Genomic DNA, 24,796 nt, shown 5'->3' with positions numbered 1-24,796 from the left:
TACATTCGTTAAAAAAATAATGTGTTATTTAAATTTGTGACTGAACTCCTGGGAGGGGGATGGGGGGTAGAATTGTATGTCTCTGGCTCCATTTTACCCGCATTCTGCCATATATTTCATGTTATAATAGTTTCGGATAATGACTCAGTACATGTTCATTTAAAAAAAAAAAAAAAAAAAAAAAAAAAACTTACGCTGCCCATTTCACAAAATGCAAAGAAGGAACCAATGTGAGATTTCTAAACATAGCTACAGCACTTGACCCAAAGTTTAAGAATCTGAAGTGCCTGCCAAAATTTGAGAAGGATGAGCTGTGGAGCATGCTTTCAGAAGTCTTAAAGGACCAACATTCCAATGCGGAAACTACAGAACCTGAACTACCAAAAAAGGAAATCAACCTTCTGCTGGTGGTATCTGACTCAGATGATGAAAATGAACATGCGTCGGTCCGCACTGCCTTGGATTGTTATTGAGCAGAACCCGTTGTCAGCATGGATGCATGTCATCTGGAATGATGGTTGAAGCATGAAGGGACATATGAATCCTTAGCGCACCTGGCATCTAAATATGTTGCAATGCCGGCTACAACAGTACCATGAGAACACCTGTTCTCACTTTCAGGTGACATTGTGAACAAGAAGCAGGCAGCATTATCTCCTGCAAATGTAAACAAACTTGTTTGTGTGAGCAATTGGCTGAACAAGAAATAGGACTGAGTGGACTTATAGGCTCTAAAGTTTTACATTGTTTTATTTTTGAATGCAGGTTTTTTTTGTACATAATCCTACATTTGTAAGTTCAACTTTCATGATAAAGAGATTTCTCTACAGTACTTGTATTAGGTGAATTGAAAAATACTCGTTTTTTACAGTGCAAAAATTTGTAATAAAAATATAAAGTGAGCACTGTACACTTTGTATTCTGTGTTATAATTGAAATCAATATATTTGAAAATGTAGAAAACATCCAAATGGTATATTACTGTTTAACAGTGTGATTTATCACAATTAGTTTTTTAATTGCTTGATAGCTCTATAATAGATATACAAAAGATAGTTACTGCCTGATGTGCTTTAAAATGTTGGGAGAAGCTGTGGTTTTTTTGTGTAAGAGTTGTTAGATAATAATTAGCACACCAAAAACATAGGATGTATAACTTCTTTCAGAACTGCTTTTAGAAAAAAAAAGTTTCAAAATGTTATTTTAAAAGGGCATATAAATTAAAGCACTTCTGCTTCCTTCGGCTGAAGAAACACCTGTATGAGTTTGAGGAAAGCCGCGGACCATAAATTTTAATATTTCATGTCCTAAGTGCATTTTTATACTGTTAGTTATATTGAATAACTCAAGAAGAGAAATAGGCAAGATGTCAATGGAAATAATTTAATGAGGAAGTTCAAAATGCAGGAGTAAGGTATCAGATTGGATCAAGCCAGTGTTCTCTTTGAGAGAGCCATATAGATTTTCAGAACAAGATAAGCACATTTTAGACACAGAATAAGGAATTTTATAGGAAATGCTGGCCCTTCAAAAATAATTTGTCCAACCATATACAATGCAGCATGACCAAAGAATAAAGGCAGCAAAATCTTTTCAATTTCTTTATTGTAGGAAAACAAAGGCTTACACTTGACCTCAAAGGCAGCATTATTTCATTAATTCAAGAAGTTAGTACATTAAGTTATCTTCAGAAACCTTTAGAGAATGCATCCATTCAAGATAAAATAGCAAACCCTCTCCCCCTCTCAGTTTACTAAGTTCTTTACATGATCAAACAAAAATCCTTTCATTTTACACCACAAGCCTGTCTTTACCCATGTTTCAAGCTAAAAAGAGAATTTTAAATAGAAGAAGATTGTGTGTGGTTTTCCACATCCTAGGCGGACACAGCTGGGAGCACAGCCTGATGAAAAGAGCAGTGCATTTAAAGCTTGGATTTCTGTAGGTTAGTACACATCTGGTTATCCTGACAATTCATAAAGTGACTGACAGACACATGCCCTTCTATTAACTCCAACTGATCAAACCACCAGAAATTTGGCAGTTTAATGTTACTTCCATACCAGGCACTAGTGAGTTCTATCCCTCATGGTGCATGTAGGTATCATCCCCAGGTTCCATCTCTCACTGGACCATTTCTCAACAAAGTGTTTGGCTACTATTGTAGCAACAGAAACTATTGACAAAAGACGACTATGGAAAATTAAGTCATATGGGGGTGGTGGTTAAAACTGAATTCTATGTAACAGCATTCTGGGGGAAGAGAGGGAGATTTTAAAAAATTCTAGATTTTTCTAAACACAACACAATGACCAGTGAAGTCCCAAAAAAGCCACTTTAATTTTTGACCTTGTACAAAATTATACATTCAGGCTCAAATAACTAACTGAAAAGACTGATATCTTAACTGAAACCTCCACAGCGGAATAAAAAGGCAGAATCACAAATAATGGATAAAGCAGCAAGATATTCCTCACTGCTCAGACTCATTCTGATTATTTAGCACTGAGTTGTGCCGGCATTGAAAGTTACTGGAAGCTCAAGTGGCCTGCTATTAAGTGAAATGTTTTGTAACATAACACAACTGCACCTGCACTATGTTTAAAGAAGTTTTGAAACAAAATATAAAGTAACTACAAGCATCTCACTCTTCAAATATAAGACAACTAAGACTAAAAGGTCTGGAAAGTCTTCCACAGCTTAAAAAAAAGTGTTTAGAAAGATAACTCAATTTTCTATTTACAACCAAACTACCCAAATTTAAAATATATTTATTCTATTATAAATAGAAAGAGGAAATTCACATGGGGCAGGCCAAAAAAGCTATACTACACACCTGCAATTTTTATATTTGATAAGTAAAAGTACTCATGTTTCTCTGTTCTACAGGAAGATATTCATTTCAAGCACGGACAGTAGGAGAATCTCTTTCCTAAAGAAAATGAAAATGCAGGATTCTAAATTTGTCAATTAGCACAGCTCAACGAAAACCAATGAGCTTTCTGAAAATAAGTTATTAATCTCCATGATGTACTCATCTTCCACTGCAAAGTCTCTCAAGTCAGGCATTTAGTTTGTTGTGTTCTGCACTGCAGCTTATGTACAAAGCCAGGTGTTACTAAACTATTTTAAAAGAAGAACCAACTTTCTTTTACAACAGAGAAAAGAATGCAGCAGTTGCTATCTCAAATTCAATTTCCCTGCAGACTAATTCCAACACAAAATCTTCTATTTAAGATTATCCATATTTATATTTAGAAATATTTCTCTTAATTCAGTGTTATAGCATATAATATATTAAGTGATTAAATTGCCTTATACAGAAAACATTATTATATGTATTATATTATAATATGTCCTTTAAAAACATCAAAGCTAGAAAAGCTCATGGCTCACTATCCAACTGAATCTTATATAGCTTCAGTACTGAGAGAAAGAGCAGCATAAGTTTGGTTGCTATGGTAATCTCCATGGCATCAATGCCAACCAAAAAAACCAAAGGTTGTTCTGTGGCTTATCCCTTGAGATCTCAACTCTGGAGAAAATTTAGTCCCATTCGGTGTCATGGGGTTGTATTAAAAATGACTTTCATGGTTAAATAACTCACGAAAATGCATTCCACTGACAAATATCCCTCTATCAGTGCTAACAATGGCTCCATTAACTTTCCTTCCACAGTCTACAACTTGTAGTCAAATGCTATTTCAAATGTAAGTATCAACACCAATCCGTGTTCAAAAATGTGTGTTTAAATAAAAATGTTTTTCTCTTTAAAAATAAGTCACAATCTACACTTAAGGCCTGGTCTACACTGGCAAGTTTTTTCACCAAAAGGCAGCTTTTGGCAACAAAACAGCAGAGGCGTACATACTGTAAAGCCACTTCTTGCCCCGAAACTCCTCAGTTGCAACGCTGTTATAAAACCACCCCAATGAGAGTTTTAGGCCTTTTTGCGCCGAGACTTTAGCCCCTTCGTGCCAGTGTAGACACTGTGCTTGATTTTAGCGCTGTTACTGGCCTCCGGACGGTGTCCTACAATGCTCATCCTGACCACTCTGGTCGGCAGTTTCAACTCTGCTGCCCTGATGCCAGGTAAACAACATTCTGCCCCTCCCCCTTTAAAGCCCAGGGGATTTTGAAATTCCCCTTCCTGTTTGCTCGACATGCAGAGCTCACATTGCATTTTCCCAGCTGACCATGGTGGCCCCACACAGAAAACCATCTCCTGCTTGGGCCACTGCAAAGCTACTGGATCTGATAAGTGTTTGGGGGGAGGAGGAGGCTGTCCAGTCCCAGCTGGGCCCCATCTGTAGCAATTTCGATACCTATGGTCAGATTGCACGCAGCTTGCATGAAAAGGGATATGACCAGGACACACTACAGGGTAGAGCAAAGGTGAAGGAGCGGAGGAACGCGTACAAGACAAGGGAGGCAAACTGTCTCTCCGTGCTGTGCTCCAGACCTGTCGTTTTTATAAGGTGTTGGACGTTATCCTAGGTGGCAAGCCCACCTCCACCACAAAAAACACCGTGGATACTTTGGCGGGTCTTGAGCCAGTGGGAAATGGACCTAACCCAGAGGAGGAGGTCATTGATGAAGTGGTGAAGGCTGAAGATGTGGAGCCAAATGATACGTCCAGTCAGGAGTTGTCCTCCACTCCAGTTGCTCTCTGGTGAGCCAGAAGTGGGAGAGAAGACCCCTGGTAAGTGGTTTTGCTTTGTGAAGTTCTGAAGTGGGTTGAGAGCAGAAAAATGTAGAAAGCTGGCTTTGTTTCTGTGTGCCGGGCATTTCCCCGCACAGTTAGGCAGTACGGTGGAACAGGGAGTTGATGCATGCCAAGATTTCATGGGAAACCTCCAGAGAGATCTCTAGGAAACTTTCCTGGAGGTACTCAGCAATCCTCTGCCGGAGGTTCCTTGGCAGAGCTGCTTTGTTCCTTCTCCCATTGAGAGACACTTTCCCTCGCCACTCTGCAATTACTTGGACAGGAAGCGCCCAGGCAAGCAACACAGGGAACAGGGCGGAATCCGCAAGCATGTAGCAGATCCACCCTTGCTTCCCTGCTTCCCCTCAGGAGTGAGATATCCATAGTGACCACCGCCTACGGAAAATGGTGGGAAAGTTTTGAGTGTTGCCCCCTATAAGTGCCCACGACATTTTCAGATTGCTTTTCTGCAATAAAAAAGGCCCCTGCCCCTGGGTTCACTCACCATTCATGGGGTCTTCTGCCTCATGTGTGCTTCCTAGGATCACTGAGAAAGTGATAGGTATGTTACCTGCAGTGTATTAATATTACTGTTTCAATGCTTTGTGTGTAGTTGACAATAGTGCTTCTGTTTATTGTTAATTATGCCTATCCAGACTTGACCTTGAGAACCAACCCCCCCTGCCCGCCCTCCCCCAACAGCAGCAGAGCATCTGCGCAAGATAAGGAAATGGCCGAGACGGACTAAGGAAGATATGTTCGAGGTGGTGCTGCAGCAGTCAGAGGCAGAAAACACTGAACGCAAGAAGTGGAGGGAAAGCGAAAAGCAGGAAAGACAAGAGAGGGATTCTTACAATAGGGATGCCATAGAGAGGCTGGAGTTCTGGACTGTCAAACGAACATGCTCCAGACTCTTGTAACACTGCAGACTGAGCAGATGCGTGGCCGCCTTCCCCTTTATCACATTTAGAACTCTTTCTCACGCACTCCCCAAACTATCTCTACACATTCCTTTGCACTTTCCTCAACACGCCACCCTCGCACACAGCTTTTCAAATGAAAGCTGGACCTATACTCAGCTATGAAAATCAGCCCCCTTCCTCTCCCCCCCCTTGCCCAACAGCGTGCCTGTGTATGTGTGTCCATATGGTGTTGTGGTTTATTTGGCAATAAAAGCAAAGGTTTTGAATTATGAGCACTCTTTATTTGTTTCCATGCCAGGTATGATACCTCATGGCACCTGCAAGTCAACAGGCACTTTTATTAGTTCCTTACTAACTACAGGGGATTGGTCCTGCTTTGAGGAGGGGGTTGGACTAGATGACCTCCTGAGGTCCCTTCCAACCCTGATATTCTATGATTCTTACATTGAATCCTAGGTCTTAATCACAACTGCTTGCTAGCATATGAAATGTAATTAATCATTGCAGTCCCAAGCATAGCAACAAAATTACTGGTTTTCATCTTCGAAGTGTTGCCTCAAGGCATCCCTGATTCTTGTTACACCCCATAACAACGCTGGTATCTGGCTGCTCAAAATCAGCAGTCAGGCATTCTGCCTTGGCAGTTCACCCCTGAGTAAACCATTCGCCCTTCCCTTCACAAATATTATGCAGCGAACAACAAGCAGCAATAACCATGGGAATATTTTCCTCATTCAAGTCTAACCTGCCATATAGGCATCACCAGTGCGTCTTTAATCGGCCAAACACACATTTAACGGTCATTCTGCCCCTACTCAGCCTGTTGAACTGCTCCTCACTGCTATCTAGGTTTCCCGTGTATGGCTTCATAAGCCATGGCATTAAGGGGTACGCTGGGTCTTCCAGGATCACTAAGGGCATTCTGACTTCCCCTACGGTGATATTCTGGTCTGGAAAGTAAGTCCCTGCTTGCAGCTTTTTGTACAGGCCAGTATTCTTAAATATACATGCGCCGGGCATCTTTCTGGATCACTCCACGTTAATGTCAGTGAAACGCCAACAGTGATCCACAAGTGCCTGAAAAACCATGGAGAAGTATCCCTTCTGATTGATCACAAAGTGGTCTGGTGCCAGAATTGGAATATGCGTGCCATCTATCTTCCCTCAACGGTTAGAGAAACCCATTTCTGCAACACCATCCACAATTTCACACACACTGCCAAGAGTCACGGTCTTTCACAGCAGGATGCAATTAATGGCCTTGCACACTTGCATTAACACAGGCACAACAGTCGAGTTCCCCATTCCAAACTGGTTCCCGAGTCACCAGTTTCCACACTGCGATTGCCACGCGCTTCTCCACTGAGAGGGCAGCTCTCACTCGGGAGTCCTTGCGCGGCAGGGCTGGGGCGAGCTCAGCCCACAGTTCCAGGGCATCTGAAAGTTCTGCAGCCACTGTGCGTAATCTCAGATTTGCATAACGATGCGATCCCACCACTCTGTGCTAGTTGCCCGAGCCCAAAAGTGATGTTCCACTGTGTTCAGTTCCTCTGTGAAGGTCAGAAACAATCTAATGTTGCTGCTTTGCATGTCGGACACCACGTCAGGCAATTGTGACTGCCACTGCCGTTATAACGCCACTGCCACTCGCGACGTGCTAATGAGAGCTAGCAGAGCAGTGGAGAGCAGTGCAGAATCCATTCCTGCAGATAGATGTGGCGGGGAAAGCAGAAAACAAGGGACATTGAAAAATGCCATGAACTGAAGACCGAATCACATGGAATGCTGGGACAGAAAGCAGTACATCACGGGGCATTGAACCCTGACCCATATTGCGCCGCGATCCCCTCCGCCTTCCCACAAGACCTAGCGGCAGAAGGGGGAGAGCTGCACTGTGGGATAGCTACCAACACTGCACTGCTCTCACTGGCGATGCAAGTGCCGCAAGAGTGAGCATGCTATCCCACCAGTGGAAGACAAGGTGAACACACAACAGCGGTTTTCTTTAAGGTCTTGGTGAAAAAATTCTTCCAGCGTAGACATAGCCTAAGATTATTGTGAATCATAAACCATTCAAAAAAAGTTTTGAAAAGGTATTTGGGTTAAAGACTGTCATTACAGATCTGTATGAGAGGATTAGCTGTCTGAGGATGCTTATATTTATTCTTCCACCATCAAGCTTCACCCAGATTTTTTAGAATCTGTAGATAATTTACACTAGGAAAAAAATAGTAAGTTTTACTTGTAAAGCCCAATCAGGACTGACTTTCCCATGACAAAACTTCTTTATAATGCAGTCCCCAAACAATTTTTTCTTGTTTAAAATATTAGTTAGTAAGGAACTATTTTAATAAATAACTCTCTCTTAGGTCTTGCATTTAACACAAATTCTGTGGAAAACTGCCAGTAATTGATTTTAGTACTGCCATATAACAAAGCATTTCTGTAATTAATAACAAATTATCTTTAACTTTAAAACATAAAAAAGGTATTTCTTTCAAAATAATGTGCAGAAGCTAATATAAAAGTGTCTTTATGGAAAGCCCAAGCCATCTTTAGCCATCATAATTTCAAAGGGTCTGTAAGATTTACCTATTTCATTCTAAGCTTTCCTGCAATTTTTCCACTTCTGGAAAAGATGATCATATAAAAAGATGATCCTGATATATGTCAGCCACAACATTACTAGATCATCATGTGTAGCAAGGCCTATAGCATATTTTACCTGATTGTTGCCTGTGAACAAACAAACAGTTTAGGAGCATTAATCTTCAGAGACAACATTCAGAATAATAAAATGTTAATCAAAAATAATTAAGAAAGCGTTCAGGTCCCCACCCTCCCCCCGACCATATTTGATAAGAAGATTTGAATACATGCAAGTCAAAACTAGCAAAATACAGACAAAAGGTCCTCTTCTGTGAAGATCATCATTAAATGACTGACTTCAATAAATAAGGCTATTTTGAAATTCTACAGAATCCTTTAAACTAAGCAACTTAGTCTTGTTTCTTATCAAATATATGTTTCTGTCCATGTTCTCCATCTGAAATTTCTGCAGATTTTTCTTTGTTTTCCTGCTCTTGTTCTTCTTCACTGCCTTCATCTGTAAGTTCCCTATCTCCAGTTTCTTTTTTAGATGTCTCATTTTCCTCTACACCTCCAAAGCTGTCAACTGTGCAGATTCCATAACACATGATGCTGATGACACCCAGTGGCAGACCAAAGAGAAAGCAGCCCAGAAGTGGAGAACTCTTGAATACAGACTGTTGAAATATAATTTGAAGTCAAAAGCACTTTAGGGGATATTTAAGATACCTTACAGCATTTCTTACAAGTTTCACTATATTTATTTCTAAAAACCCTAATAGATGAAATCAGTTTTCTTGGAAAAGGTGTAAGAGCCATTATGCCAATGCTGTTTTTAACTTGTGAAAATCTTTGAACCTGAAGAGAAACGGTTTCGCTGGGAAGCTGAAAAGTAGTATAAGAACTATGTATTTTGTAATTTGAAAAGAGGCATGAGAAATTGCTGAGTTAAATATTGAGACCTTAAAAGACACTGAAGTTTGAAATGTACCAGTAGTAGCACCTAATACTAAAGTTGCCTGACACTTCCCATTAAATGACCCTGTCTTTATTTACTTCGCCAAACTTTAATTGTTTGGGGCTGAAATTTTCAAAGCCAGGTGTATGCTGATTTTTATATATTACTTTTACACACACACACACACACACACACACACACACACACACACACACACACACACACTCAGCCTGAGACAGACACTTGGCATTGAAAATATATACATTATATATAAAGAGATATAGATATATAAATTTTATCCAAAACAGTTCAGATATTTCTGAGAATGAGGCTAGGGAAAGTAACATTTTTATGTGTTAAAAGAATTCTGGCAATCTTTTCTTTGGAAAGCTCTAGTGCCCCAGGCTTTAGAGCAGGGACTAGATATTTGGCAAGAAGGTGGCCTTTGTGCAGAGATGGTCTTTTAACATAGCCAGGAAAATCTGTCCACATTTGGCCAAGTTGTAAGCCTACCTCAGTTAGTACAAGCTCAGTAGAGACTTGCTAGAGTTTACCAACTAAAATCTCAAAGATTCCATCCTCACTAAGCATGCTCGAGCATGCTCCCAGTTAGTTTTTTTTCCCCAACGTTGGAAGTTATGCAGTAAATGAAGCAGGGGAGAGGAAGAAAAAGGATGGTCTCATGGTTTAGACCATTGAATGTTGCTTTTGAGAACTGGATTCTATCCCTGCCTCTGACACAGACTTCCTATTTTATGCTAGGCAAGTCATTTAAACCAACTTTTCAATGGGTGGGCACTAATTGAGTGTTTCTAATTTTAGAGATATCGGACTTGAGATGTTTGGTATGATTTGAAGAAGTGCAGAGCACTCTCAGCTGCAACTGAGCTTAGAGAAGGCTGTGTTTGGAACATATGAAGTGCTACATAATTTTAAATACTCTGGAAATCAGGTCCCAGGTGTCTTAAATCAGGCACTCTAAACTAGTGGATAGTTTTGACCTTAATCTCTCTGTGCCTCAGTCCCCCATCTGTAAAACGGTGAGAGGAGTTATTTAAGTTAAGAGCCAATGTGGGCACAAGAACAAATGGATATAAAATGGCTATCAACAAGTTTAGGCTTGAAATTAGATGAAGGTTTCAAAACATCAGAGGAGTGAAGATCTGGAACAGCAATCAAAGAGCAGGGGAGGAAGCAAAAAAACCTAACTGGCTTCAAGACTGAGCTTGATAAGTTTATGGACAGATTCGTATGATGAGACTGCCTACGATAACAAGTGACCCATCTTAGGCTGTTAGTAAATATGTCCAACTGCCAGAGATGGGACACTAAAGGAAGGCTCTGAATTATTACCGTGAATTCTTTCACAGGTGTCTGGGTGGTGGATCTCGCTGACATGCTCAGGGTTTAACTGATCACCATATTTGGGGTCGGGAAGGAATCCTCCCCTCCCCTCCCCGCACTCCCAGGTCAGATTGGCAGAGACCCTTTGGGGTTTTTGCTTTCCTCTGCAGCATGGGGCACAGGTCAATAGAGTAAATGGTGGATTCTCCGTAACTTGAAGTCTTTAAATAGTGATTTAAAGACATCAATAACTCAGCGGTTATGGTCTATTACAGCAGTGGGTGGCTGAGTCAGATGACGTGCAAGAAGTCAGACGATGATCATGATCTTCCCTTCTTATCTTAAAGTCTGAGAGTATCTCACAGGGGAGTTGGGAAGACAGAGTAATTAAAGTTTGTGAAAAAACTGTAGTGATGAGCACCATATAAAAGCCTATGCAAAAATCAATAATTTGTCTTCAGAGCAGGGAGCAAATAATATGCAGTAAATATGGTCGGGGGGGAGGGGGAGGAAGGGGAGACACTGAACAGGAAAAAAAACAAACAAAATACTGAATAGCTGCTAATTAAGTGAGTGCAGTCCATGCTGTGAACTGAATCAGGGTTCCTCTGGGGAAAAAAAATAGTTTGTGATTATGTAATTAAAGACAGTATCCTGAGGTGTACGCATAAGGGGGATGAATTAAAGTCTCTCAGAGGCAACTTTAATACTGATATTTCCTAACTTTTAAGTGCTTAACTTTGCAACCTTAATATGTTCTTTTAATGTAGTTTTTTGTGTTTAATTTATTATAAGATTTTCTTGCTTGTCTGCAGTGGGGGGAAAATGGTTTTAGCCAAATTTTTCCACCAAGGTCTGTTAACCTTAATTGACCTATAAAAAGAAGGGAAACCTCTCCCAACATGCATACATTTACACATATTCGGTACCTCAACTGGACCTTTTCTAAGCAAAAAATAAGACTAGTAACCTAAAATACACCTTTAAAACGTCACTAAGTATAGTATTTTCTCCCATTATGCCTTAACTGAATGGACTGACAGTAACATTTTTCAGTGTAGGTAGGTTCCATAACTGTCAGTAAATGGGTTCCAGAAGTGTCAGAAACAAAGCTTTTGAACAGCTTTTGAATCCTCCAGTGCTATGCCTTTTAACTTGACCTTATTCATTTTAATTAACAAAAAGGAAACTGTCCATCATATTTCTGATACCAAATATTCAACATTTCAGTACTCTGTAAAATATATTTCAAAACCATTTATAGAATTTTCTTTTATCGTTTGAGGGTATTTTTTTTTTTAAATCCAGAATGTGTATAATTACTGGGAATATATTCAGTGACTTTTAAGTACAGGTATTTTTGACTCTCTTTTTTTAAAAGGCACACAAGTCTTTTTGAACTTGAAAATATGATGCTATTCTACTTTGTATTCCAACTGCATGTGAGGTTTTACTTACCATTACAGTAGACTTGGCATCATAAATTATTCTCTTGATTCGTTGCAGAAACCCATCACCACCTTGTGCCTAAAATTTCGAAGGAAACAGGTATCAAAATAATCAGTGCTGTTCAGTTAAATTTTATAATAAGTTCACATTTTATGTTTCATTTGCCTCCCTAATTTATGCAGCCTTTAGTCACTCCAAAAGGCTTTCGCAGTACCTGTTTTTCCTCGGGAAAAGAACAGATATTAGGGGTTGACATTCTTGTACCTCATGATGCTCAGTCATTTTTCAAGTTCTTCCAAAAGTAGATGTTTCAATAATCTCTTGAAAGACTGACATTCTCGCTTCACTCAAAGATCATTTTGCTTTAACTTAACAGGGTCAACTGCTGCAGCAGTACTGGTATTCTTCACCATCTCCTCTACCACATACTGATATTGATTACTTACCAGTTCAACTAACTTATCAATATAGAGCCACTCACTTTTCATTCCCCCTCTGGAAGATTGATCATCGTTCATGCTTATGGGCCATATGCATGCTTCCTCAAGGATTTAAACCTTGAGTATAACGTTATAAGAAGTTGAGATGCCCAGACTTCACTCCCTGGTTCCTTCCACTAAATCAATTTGCAAAAGAAACTCTGAAGAAGTGGAAAGGAAGGTAGAAAGCATGAATCTATGTGTAGCAGTCTAAGAAGTAACCTCTTCTTCCTCTGAGTATTTTCAGTGAATTTCACAAGAGTGGAAACTAACATTAACAACTATTGAACAAGCTGGGTCTGATGACAGCTATTTAAATAGAGATTGGCAGTCTGCTCTCCTGAACTCAGCATCTGATAGCCACCAAGATAGGGCCTGTAATTAGAGCTGGTCAGAAATTTTCTGTTGGAATGATTTTCTGATGGAAAATACAGTTTCCACAAAATTGAAATTTTCCATGGGAGTGGAGTCTAAGAATTACATATTTCGAATTAGAAAACATTAAACTACAATTCTAAGTAAACATGACACAGGAAAGTAAGGATGACCTAGAGAGAAGTAGTGGCCACAGCTTATTAAATAAACATACGCCTAAAGTTCAGATCTGGGAGAGAATATATGTAAATCCAACAGTAACTGCTTTTTCAGGGGTATACAAAGCAGTGCCAAGGACACATGCACAATTTAGGAATGTGGATATATAATGAGAATACACTAAGGAGAACCAAACAGGTAATGCACACTTATCTGCATTACAATTAAAAATGGCCAAATGAATTTTTCTGCTTTTAACTGTACAGGGAATAAAAGCTAACAGTTGAAAAAAAAAAAACAGATCAAAGTGGGAGACTTACTTCGACTGTACCATCTAAGATGTTATTAATGAACTGAACCAGGTCTTCGGTACTCTCAATGCGTCTATCTGGTAGAAAATACTGTTGGTTGGAAGTGTTCAATACGACAACAGTGGGGATTGTCAAGTCACTGAAAATGTTAAGTCAAACAGATAAACTCAAAGAAACAATATAAACTAAGAATTTTCAGAGCATTTAACAGGAAGTGCAATATTAAATGTTCTGCTAAAGAACTATACAGACAAAAGGAAAGTAAATTTTATGTGCCCATCTTGAGATATCCACCTCAAGTCATTCAGACAAAACCACCACTATCTTTATGGTACAGGTGAAAGTTGTTTCACTGACCCAATTTAAAAATAATGTACTCCTTAGCATCAATATTTTGATGAGGCTATTGAAGTCTATGCTATTCTATGTGTGTTCTTATACTGCATGCATGACCTGACTCCATGAATGCTGTACTGGAAAAAATCAGATTTTTGAACCAAATACATACAATATAAACAAAAAGGGGAAAAGCTTACTTTTAATTCCACAGATCTGATGTGTGTTTCAATACTTGTATACCTCATGAGTTTAGGACATTCTTGTGTTAAGCAGTTAAGCAGTAGCTATTCTGCAAAATGCTATAGCAGACATAACCAATTAGTTGAGCTCTGATATAGTAGACAGCCTTGTGTTTCAAAAGCATATGGCCCCAATTCAAAAAAGCACTTAACTATATGCATGACTAAGTGTTCTTTAACTGGGGGCACACAATTTAAACCCATATACATGAGCTTTTGCTTGACCAGGAGAGTAGGAGCTCTGTTAAACTTCTTAAAAGTCACATATCAACAATGTAATTATATTTATCCTAGGCACAAGAGGTGAGCTACAATGCCTGTTAAAGGCTTCAAACTATTCATGTTACTTTGTCATTATGATTTAACAAATACACAGAACCTTTAATTAGAGACATTTATTGTTACACCAAAACACACCTCAACTCAAAACTTGAAAAGCAAAAAAATAGTAAGTTAAGGAAAAAGTCTCCTACTTCCTCGCCTCTTTTATATTCACTATAAACACTGTCAATAACACTCATGTTATAAGGCTTTCACTCCAACCTCCAAAAGACTCTGAAAAGCAATACATATTCCGATTTCATCAAACTCATACTGTAGCACAAAATCTTAACGGCAACCTCAGATGCTCCTTGTATCAACAGGTTGGCATAGCTGACACATTCCACACATTTGGGACATATTCTACTTTAACACTGATGAGGTCAACCTTCACTATGGAGTTGTAATTAGTGATTCTACAATAAGATTAAAAAATTAGTTAAAAGAGCAAATGCTAATTCAATACTTTCCTTTAAAAAACTAGGAAGGAAGCAATTATAAATTCTCTCCAATATAAAGAGATTCCCTGAATATTATAAATTTACATTTTGACATATGAGTGTTTTGGGCATGACAGTAGAATAATTATAAAATTTTGGAGGTTAATCAAAAATGTTAACTAGAAGTTTAAAAGTTCAACCCTAAAACAGTGGAATTTTCTGGACGGCCAGCAAACTGAATTCCACAGAAGGCATATGGTATGTGTCCATGCTCTTCCAACTTTCAAGTGTAAAGCATGGTGATATGCTAAAAAGCTAAAACCTGTTACAAAAATGCCAATGAAGAAGACATATATAGCAGGAATTTGAAGTATTTCAACTCTTGGAGAGCTCTCCTGCTTGCAGCATGTGATAATTTCTAAATATGGCTTTCCCCAGAGATTCCTTTTCTCCACTGGGTACTCTTTTTGTTTGTTAAGTGTATCAAGAAGTGTACGCAACAGGAGCCCAGCAACAAAATATAATGTAGTTAGTTGTGTAGAGTGCCAAGTTGCAAATTATCCCCACACAAAGAATTGTGAAGGAAAAAACAAAAACAGAATTAAAAAAAAAAAAAAGAAAGTCTGCTTTCTACCCACACAACAGTGACAACTCTTGCTACTGTTACACTGAAGCTTAAAATTGTACTTTAGACTAGGAACATCTAATTTTCTATTTAACTGATTTATTTATTTATTTTACCGGTACTCCTTTTTATACTGTCTTTTGAAAAAAAAATCTACAAAAGTCTGTCCCCGTCAGGAAAAAAAGCTGGAGGAAAGACCTAATATACCCACCACTCCCCCACCTCTTTTTTCGGGGGGTTGAGGGGGGGGGGGGAAGAATAATTTTTTAAGAGTTATCTATTGCTCCCCTGCTCCATCAGGTTTTTAAGGCCTCCCAACAAACCCTTTCCAATTTTTCCTTGTTTTAGTACTTCTCTATTCCAAAACCTGATGTGTCAAACAACATGTTAGCAGAAGAACTGGATTACACTCCCTTTAAATCATGACATTGTGGTTAGCCAGCCAGGGTGTGGGGAAGCAATTAACATTAAGCAATTTAAGTGTAGTACTACAGGACTGATTGAGATACCTATACAGCATATAAGCCATCCAGGGACTAAAAATATCTTGTCCAAAAAAACTCAATTGTATGTACTGCAGTAAAAAGCCACCTTTTACATATAAAAATATACAAATATATAAATAACCAGATAGACTCTCATTTTGCCAAAAGCTGAGCAATTAAAAAAAAAGGGTACTCTAAAAGATGTTTTGACTTTCAGTGTTGTTGAGCACTTAGAGCACCCACTGAAGTCAATGGAAACTCTCAGAGGTGTTGAACACCCACAATCAGCACACTAAGTAGTATTCTTCCTACTCAAAAAAAAAAAAAAAAAAAAAGATATCGTCCCAAGTTGGTAACATTCTGACAAAAATCAATCCAACCATCTTTTAAAGGAGACAGACTGCTAACCAGTATAACTCCCTAACGATCATAGTGCAATTCAAGTTGATACACCTATCCTAACATAAAGCATAAAAATACTATAACAATCTCCCACCCCTGGAAAAAAAGTGATTTTTCAAGCATTATACAAATATGCTATCCTTTATGAAGGATGTAAAGATGTTTCTAAATGTTTCCACAGTAGTATAAAACAGCAGGTTACGTGGACCGGAAAGTAGTATCTTACAGTTTTACATTGTTCTACTGACTTTCAGTTGCTGCCATCTGGTGGAAAACAGATGGAACTAAAAGTACAGTGTCCTGGTGCCAGTTCTTAAAGTGTCATAAATATTCTATCTTTATTACTTATATAATGCAGAAAAACATTGTAGTTTATGAGATTCACAACTTTGAAATATATACATATTTCAGTGTAAAAAAGTCTCAAACATAGTTTGGTCATAAAAACTTCCCATACTGGAACTTATAAAGATAGGGCACTTTTACAGGACAGTTGCAATTAACTTTCCCCATCCTCGACTACAAAAGTGAGGGCCTTAATAATTACCCATTATTAGAGTAACTAAAAAAGTGCTGGTTATTTTTAGTGTTATGGGGGCAGAGGGAGGGAAAGGTGCAGTAAAGGTCATAGTGGGGGAGGGGGATCCACAAACAGAGTAAACTGTGAAGGAGAGCCTGCAGGACACACAATAGACAGCAACAAAAGGTGGGCAGCAGAAGTTAGTGTGGTGACTACCACTGTAGGGTGAGGGAGCCCTGCCATCGTTTCCCACAGCTAGTGGAAGTCAGAGGGCATGCCTAAATTCTGCATTAACATGGGTCATGCTACTCCATCCCTGGGAAATACTTAGGAAGGAAGAAGGATCAGATGTCCCTAGAGATTGGCAGGCACAATTACACATGAACCTGTCTCAGGACAGCACTGGGCACTAACACTCAACCAAATAATACAGATACTTGAAAAGAACATTCAGGGGAGCAGAGAAAGGTTGATAGGGCTCTTGATCTCTTTCTTCCCTCCTGCTGCAGCTGACTGACCTTACTTCCCTCCCAAGTGCATGAAAAACACTCCAGGAAGAAATGTGCACTGTAGTCATTTATGTTTGCCCAGCACAACAGCCCCTCCTGCCCCAGACACCCCATGTTGATCCCTCCCGCCTTAATATTCTTTTACCCCCCAATAATCAATCAATCAATCAATCAATCGGGACCACAGTAAGGAGAGTTGTAAGGGTGGACATCAGAAAAACTGCATTAATTTTAATTCCTGAATTCAAATAGTGAACAATATTTATTATATCCCAGTAATTGAAGCCTGCTATGTAATATTTCATTTTATCTCAATCCCTAACTCCTATAATGCTGGTTGTTATTTAAACTCAGCTTTATGTCTCCTGGCCCACACCACAGACATACTTTAAAATTAAAAAAAAAAAAGCTGTAGCCTGAATTATGTAAAAGGCACTATTTATCAGAACTGTGCCAAATTCACCAAAGGTCTACCTTGGCTGAGGTTCTTGAGGTTGATGGAATCTTCACCAGGGTACCAACATGCCTTGATGCAAAGCAGCTATAATCTCCATCGGGGCTCCACTGAGAATTAAGGGTGCTCCCACTCTATAATCCTAAATTAACATTAAGTCTAAAAATGAGAGCATGGGGAGCCTTGGCTAACCATATGCCTCACATTTCAGGCAATGATGTACAATCATTTTATTTTGCTAGTCACTTCTTTTCCAGAAGAGAGACAAACATGAAATTCAAGTCACCCAAAGAAAGCAACAACCATAAAAAGTGCATCAGTACAGAGAAAAAAAAAATTCATAAATTCGCACTCATACATATACCTTCTAATGAAATGACCAATGGACATAAATAGATCATGTCAATTCAGCTATCTTTCTGGTCAATGACTTGAATTATTTCTATTATTTCACTGTTTCTTTTGAACTGCATAACATTTGGGAAATATGTTAACTTCTAATAAAATTTGTAGTAGTACAACAAAATGATTTTTAAAAAGTAAGCCTCACCAGGCAGCACTGTGCTTATGGTATATTTGCTACTTAAAGATATACATAAGGTTTTAATTTACTGTAGTTGTAGTAAAATAGGCAGAAGAGGACTTGGAATTCAAGACTAGAAGTTGGCTAAGAGAAAAATGTTGATGCTTCTCTTCTAGTAAGTTATAAATACATGAGAGAAAATAAATCTCTTCAAATCTTTTTAGTCTGATAGCTTGAGTGACTGAGGAGTGCAGAAGTGGCATCAGCAGAGGGCTTCTTCAAACCAGTACCATAACTAGTACAAGCACAGAGAATGGAGAATATTAAAGTCAGAATTTACTTACTCCATTAGTAAGCTATTAATATAGTCGTTACCATCCATATGGCCAAACTGGAAGTTCCTACGGAAGATACAAAGAAACAAGTAGTAAAGCCAATCAATTGTACATTAAAGAAATGAAAATTATAGACTACATCAGTCAAAAATATTCTTCATAAAATATTTCTCTAATAAATATTGAAAAACTACGTAGGGGAGCAGCAACTGCTACAGTCTTCACATTCATGTATTACTATAAACATGTAAAAGTATGGAATGGCTGCCATATGAGGAGAGATTAATAAGACTGGGACTTTTCAGCTTGGAAAAAAGACAACTGGGGGGGGGGGGGGATATGATAGAGGTCTATAAAATCATGACTGGTGTGACAAAAGTAAATAAGGAAGTGTTATGTACTCCTTCTCAAAACACAAGAACCTAGGGGTCACCAAATGAAATTAATAGGCAGCAGGTTTAAAACAAACAAAAGGAAGCATTTTTTTCACACAACACACAGTCAACCTGTGGAACTCCTTGACAGAGGATGTTGTGAAGGCCAAGACTGTAATAGGGTTCAAAAAAGAACTAGATAAATTCATGGAGGATAAGTCTATCAATGGCTATTAGCCAGGATGGGCAAGGATGGTGTCCCTAGCCTCTGTTTGCCAGACAGGGGATGGATCGTTTGACGATTACCTGCTCTGTTCATTCCCTCTGGGGCAGTTGGCATTGGCCACTGTCGGAAGACAGGATACTGGGCTAGATGAACCTCTGGTCTGATCCAGTATGGTCGTTCTTATGACTAACTTCCTAACTTACAAAAGAGCCCACACACATCACGATCCTCAGTCACTACTCTTTGTACCTTATTTTTTTGTCTGATACACTCACTACATGTTCACTTGGCTTAAAAAAAATTTAAGTCTGCCAATGGGAGAAAAGAACAGAATAGAAGTGAACAAGCACATTCTTTGTTTCTGGATTACATAGGCTATGGTTTCACATAGACACCCGTGGAACCATCATGGCAGCAGGAAGATCAGATAGGGAGAAAAAGTGGTGCAATCAAATTTAGTAACTAAAAAATAATTTATTTATAAATAAATGCTTGCAAGGAGGTCTCTTTTTCCCTTAAGGCTTTCAAAAAAATCTCAAACTAAGTTTCAGTTGACTGACAACAAGAATCATACTTGATTTTGGCAAACTAATAGGTTAATTATGGTGAAAGTATTGCCAGGAAAACATTGCAGTTCATAACATTTATGTTGCATAGTTTGCACTCCTGAGATGAGAATGCAATGATTAACGATCCATTAAATCAGTATTTCTCAATTAGGGGGTGACAAAACGCAATTAGGGCAATTACAATCTAAAGCAAAGAAAATCTCGCTCCCCTACCCCTCACACACCTTTACTCTTCAAGGTGAAGTATTCTGTCAACCTCTCAAAAGACAAACAAATAAATTATACAGGCTTATCCCTGTTATAGTTAATACTTTTATTGTAAATGTAAGATGATAAAATTTTTGACTTCAATAGAAGGGACTGCCAACCTCAAAAGGTGAGAAACACGACATTAAATGAAGGGCATACAGGGCAGGGAATAAAAGCTATGCTACCATAGTACCGTATACACATACCTGTGAAAATGGTCTCTGTAATCTTTAGCGACTTCTTGAATAACAGACTTTAGCCTATTTAAAAAAAAAAACTGTTACAACTATAATAGAGTAAACTTTGCATTTACAAGGTTCAAATAAATAATCATTTCGCTCTTTGAATAAGGAGTGAATGCTCTCTACACAGCAAAGGAAAAGAGTGACTCTCCTTTCTCACCTTCCTCACAAACTGAATAAAGTACCTGTTAAAACACTATCTTCATTGGACAAGACAAAATTAAATTATCTCTACTGCCACCAGCAAATGTACCATAACAACCTCCAAGAAAATCCCAATAAATGTTACAATTTAGCACAAAAAGAATGTAAGAACATAATCATTTTTAATAAATGAGTGACTCCTGAAAAAGTCATGGTTGCCTAAAGGGTGACGAGTCCTCAATTTCCTTAGCAAATTATTACCCAGCTGGATAAAAGGCATTGTCTCAAATGGATCACCAACACTTTATTTTGATGGTACAAATGACTAAACTTACTGATCTCTTTTTAAATATGTGACTATCAGTACAGAGTTGAAGATCAATCTTTAAAAACATTTTTAAAAATCCAAATCAACATCATAATTGAGTGACCTCTAGCTTTCTTTTCTAACTTTTAGATATTTAAAATTTAATTTAATACAATCTTAACATCTTATTTGCATGAAGATCACAGGATCCTGGACTCTGTACTGCCAAGATACTTCTTATAAAAGGCCCAATTTTCACCTGCAGTTGAACCTGCAAAATCCTATATTTGCATTTCAAATCTACATAAATGAATGCACAATTCACCTTTTTTAATTGCCTGTGCACAATTGGGGAGGATTATGGTATTTCCTGTAGCTCTTAATGAATCAAGTAGTCATATATGCCTCAGTGGGGCCACTCATTGAGTAAGATCTACAGAATCAGGTCTTCGGTTAGTCTAGCACTTTCAGAAAATGTGCAAATATCAGAGCAGTTCAACTCTCATTTTGTGAACATTTAAAACAGCTTCAAGAATTTGAATATTCCTTTCCAATATGAGATAAACTAGTAAAGATAAAGCTTGTTGCCATTCTAATATCCAAACCAGCACAAATTCTTTACTTTTCACAGTGAGTGTCAATAATACTGTACCTGGTATGCTCAGCTGAAGAGTTTTTGTCATCAATAATCGCAATAGCCACAAGTTTTCCTAAAATACGGAATAAGATATCTAAATTCATCATATTGCTCTTGCAAGGGAATCTTCTTATTTTGTTTTATTATTATTACCACCTCACATTCTCCAACTCTCAGATCATAGAGCCATTCAGTTTTGAAAACAATTACCCAAATTTGGGGGTGTACAAAGATCCCTTCTCAACTGTCCCAAAGAAGCTATACAAACATCTGATTACATACATCAGTTTGTACTAATCTATTGAAAATAAATTAAATGTGTCTAAATGCCAGATTAACATGACTATGGGAAAAAATAAAGAGGGGAAATTAAGTTTGTTCCAGTTTGTCTGTTCACAACTCCACAAAGTTAGTATACATGGGTATTGCAATCACCAGAGCTCTGCCATTTTAAAAGTTCAAAACGTTATTTGTATCAATTCATTAACCACTGTTGTGACTTGATTTGTTTAATTAAAAACTTTGAGTATTATTCTTTACAACTTACATGAAGAAATGTTAGAATTTTATTTGAATTCTTGGCTGTGCCACCAGGTCAGAAAAATAGCTTCTTATATGGTTCGTAGTCCACTGTCAGAAGAACTTCACTTTCAAATGACCCTGCGCACAGATTTATTCAATAATCATGTAGAATGTAATGGAGACCAAATATCTGAATGTACCGGTCTTTGCTCGGATTAGTTCGTGTAAGTTTTGAAGCACCATTGGATTGTTTATATTTAGGTCAAATTATCTGCTATGTTGGGCAAACTCAGCAAACGGAGTAAGAAATGCCTCAAATTTTGACTGAATTTTCTTCAAATCACTCCTCCCCGTGTTAGGAAAGTAGAGTTTTCCCACAGTGGAATGAGCAGTGGATTGGCCACCTAAAATCTCAAGATCTAGGCAAACAACATAGTGCTGCTTATCAACCCCAGCCTCCAAAGGTCCAATACGTCCCTACTGATTGCTGCTGCCCCTGAACTGCACCCCAGGCAAGGAGATTCATGTAGAGGGAGAACCCACATAAGATGGATAATATTGACAATGTCAATATTCTCTTGTTCAGGGAATCCTTGAAGGGTTCTGAAAATGAGGAAAGAGATAATGCAACTTCCACAGCTCCTCCCCATTCCATTTCTCCATGGTGCAGTTGAAGAGGGATTTCTCTGAGGTTGGGAGAAGGACTAAAAATGTGATGGGGGTGGGGACTGTCTCCCATCACCTTCCATGCTCCCACCCCAAACCCGCTTGCCCTTGTTCCCTTTAGACCTTAACATATTAACATCTCAAAGCCTCTTTATTAGAGAACACTTCTCTCAAGTGCTTTTGAGGTTTCTAGAGAAGTGTGGATGAATTCACAAGTCTCATTGTGGGCAAGATATTCCTTCATAAAAATATTGGACACAACTTGTAGATATGTATTCTTTATTGCATTGACAAAGTCAACTAATGTCTTTTACTATTTCCCAAAATAATCACTGTTCTAACCAATAGCATTTGCTAATACTGATGATGGAACTGAAACTATACTTAAAAGATGTGCCGGCACTTTTATACATTTCTATTTATATACAGAAACTGCTATACACATTCATAATGATCTAAATTAGTGGACATTTTACCTTCTTGAATTTGAAAAAAGTCAGTGTTTTGGTGTATAAAGGAGATGCCTAAATTTTCAGAGGAAGATAGTGATTTTGGATGTTCAACTTGAGAGATCTTAAAAGGGGGTTGATTTTCACTTTCTGAAAATCAGGCTCCTTCAAGCCATCTTAAGTTTGGTATCTACAGTTACCACTGAAAATGTACACTGTAGATGTTAAACTACACTCATGTATCTATTTTAAACACTAGCTGTAATCCTGCACCTCTCAGATGTATAGGATAACAGATTATTCTTCTCAACTGAAATTTCACAAACCAAATACATTTTTATTTGAAAAAAGTACCTCCATGAATACCCATTATTTTTTCTCCTATCTGACCCCCACACAATTCAACGCAATTGAGCTAATCTAGGTTTGTAATGCTCCTTAAATATACATCACAAAACTCTCATACATACATTACATACATGTTCACAAGGCTCTTGAAGGGTAATCTACACAACACTAATGAAACAGTTTAGTCTAATCTCAACCTTGTAGTCTACTCAGTTTCGCTGAACAGTACAGAATTGGCAACACTGTACTGTGTGTATTTTGGAGCTAAAAATAAGCGCTTCATCCAAAGTCCATTGAAGACAAAGGAAAGACTTACACTTTATTCAATGGGTTTGGATTAGTTCCTAAATGCAGTTTTCCCTAAAATAAAGAGCAAATCCAGATTTCCTGCAGAGTTTAGTCAGGAATCATGCATGCTTTCTATGATCTTTCTAGAGGGATGAAATTTGATTTAACTCAGTCCAAATGTGATTAGATATTACAGTATATGTACTGAGGTCCACATGAAATTTTTAGTATACTAAATCAACTGGGAAGTATGAGCCTTAAATCTGAATGTAACTTCTTTTGGAGGCTTAAAAATCATTTTTTATTCCATTTTGTTTGTGGCTTCAGTAAATATTGTAAATAACTTGAAGGTGGGAGCATCTTACCTGTATCTCCAAGTTCATAGAGTGTAAACCCATCTACATTAAGATACCCTTGGAATCTCTCTCGGTTTATCCAAGATGATAGATCACCATCTTCATATTCTACAAAGTGAGAGAATTGAGAAAAACGGAGAACATTAACACCAACAATGCAGTAAGAAAATTGCTAAATGGTTAGGATGGACAGTAAGAGCAGAAATATATGGCTGTATAAGGTAATACTCTACCTTCCACTTCTGGAGATATGGGTTAAAATCTTAAGTGGAAAAAAAAGTTTGGTGATTTCATACATTCCTCAAATGTTTAGAAAGGGCATGACTGACAGCATATTCTTCAGAAAAGCCCAGAGGGAGAGTAAAAGGAAAGCAACACAGTTCTAGCAAAAGGCAGACCACTGATTGTGTATATTAAATTGTAAGTATGGAATTTCCCTCACTCTAATGTTTTGAGTACTTTAGCTGCAAATAAAACTGGCAATTTTTGGTGACTTTTAAAGACTTTGTTTTCTCAAACCACAAAATCTATTTTTTATATATCCACAATACGGTTGATTTCAAAAGACAATTATGATGCAACAAGTTGGCAAAAAAGAATGGTTAACATCCTCTAAAATTTAGAAATGAAATTACAGAAGCAGTAAGGACACAAAAGGAAACAAAGCTGTTAACCTAATATGGACTTAAAATACAATAAAATATGTCCTGTATGCCGGCAGATGCAACCACCACCACACATTGAGCTGATAGACAGATGTTTGGATACAATCACATAGAATGAGTCATATTGGGAAATTCTAATGTCAACTATTAAGAGGTTAATGCTTCCAGATATGACTAATCAAATATTTGTTATAGCGTGAAAGGTACACCTAACTTGAAATTTTAAAAATAGCCCGTTCTTGAGTTAATGAAGCACCCTTCATTTCCTAT

The 24,796-nt window shown here is 38.0% G+C and overlaps 1 protein-coding gene across 3 annotated transcripts in view; it reads right to left on the bottom strand.

Annotated features, from left to right (window-relative positions):
- Nucleotides 1-1,588: 1,588 nt before the first annotated feature.
- Nucleotides 1,589-24,796, bottom strand: part of TMX3 (thioredoxin related transmembrane protein 3) — a 54,312-nt gene continuing 31,104 nt past the window's right edge. For 2 of the 3 annotated variants that reach the window (XM_034762548.1, XM_034762549.1), the window contains 7 exons: nt 23,871-23,969; nt 21,248-21,305; nt 20,109-20,162; nt 18,494-18,550; nt 13,302-13,431; nt 11,978-12,046; nt 1,589-8,894 (listed from right to left, as the gene is read on the bottom strand). In XM_034762548.1, coding sequence (XP_034618439.1) covers nt 8,628-8,894; nt 11,978-12,046; nt 13,302-13,431; nt 18,494-18,550; nt 20,109-20,162; nt 21,248-21,305; nt 23,871-23,969 — 734 coding nt within the window. In that variant the 3' untranslated portion in view covers nt 1,589-8,627. Of the gene's footprint in view, nt 8,895-11,977; nt 12,047-13,301; nt 13,432-18,493; nt 18,551-20,108; nt 20,163-21,247; nt 21,306-21,779; nt 21,893-23,870; nt 23,970-24,796 lie in introns of those variants that run through there. The other variant, XR_004644690.1, reaches the window with a different exon arrangement.

Source organism: Trachemys scripta, chromosome 2, assembly GCF_013100865.1.
Source record: "Trachemys scripta elegans isolate TJP31775 chromosome 2, CAS_Tse_1.0, whole genome shotgun sequence".
NCBI lineage: Eukaryota > Metazoa > Chordata > Testudines > Emydidae > Trachemys > Trachemys scripta.
Note: the sequence above shows the minus strand (reverse complement) of the source record. Positions and strands in the feature narration are given on the sequence as shown.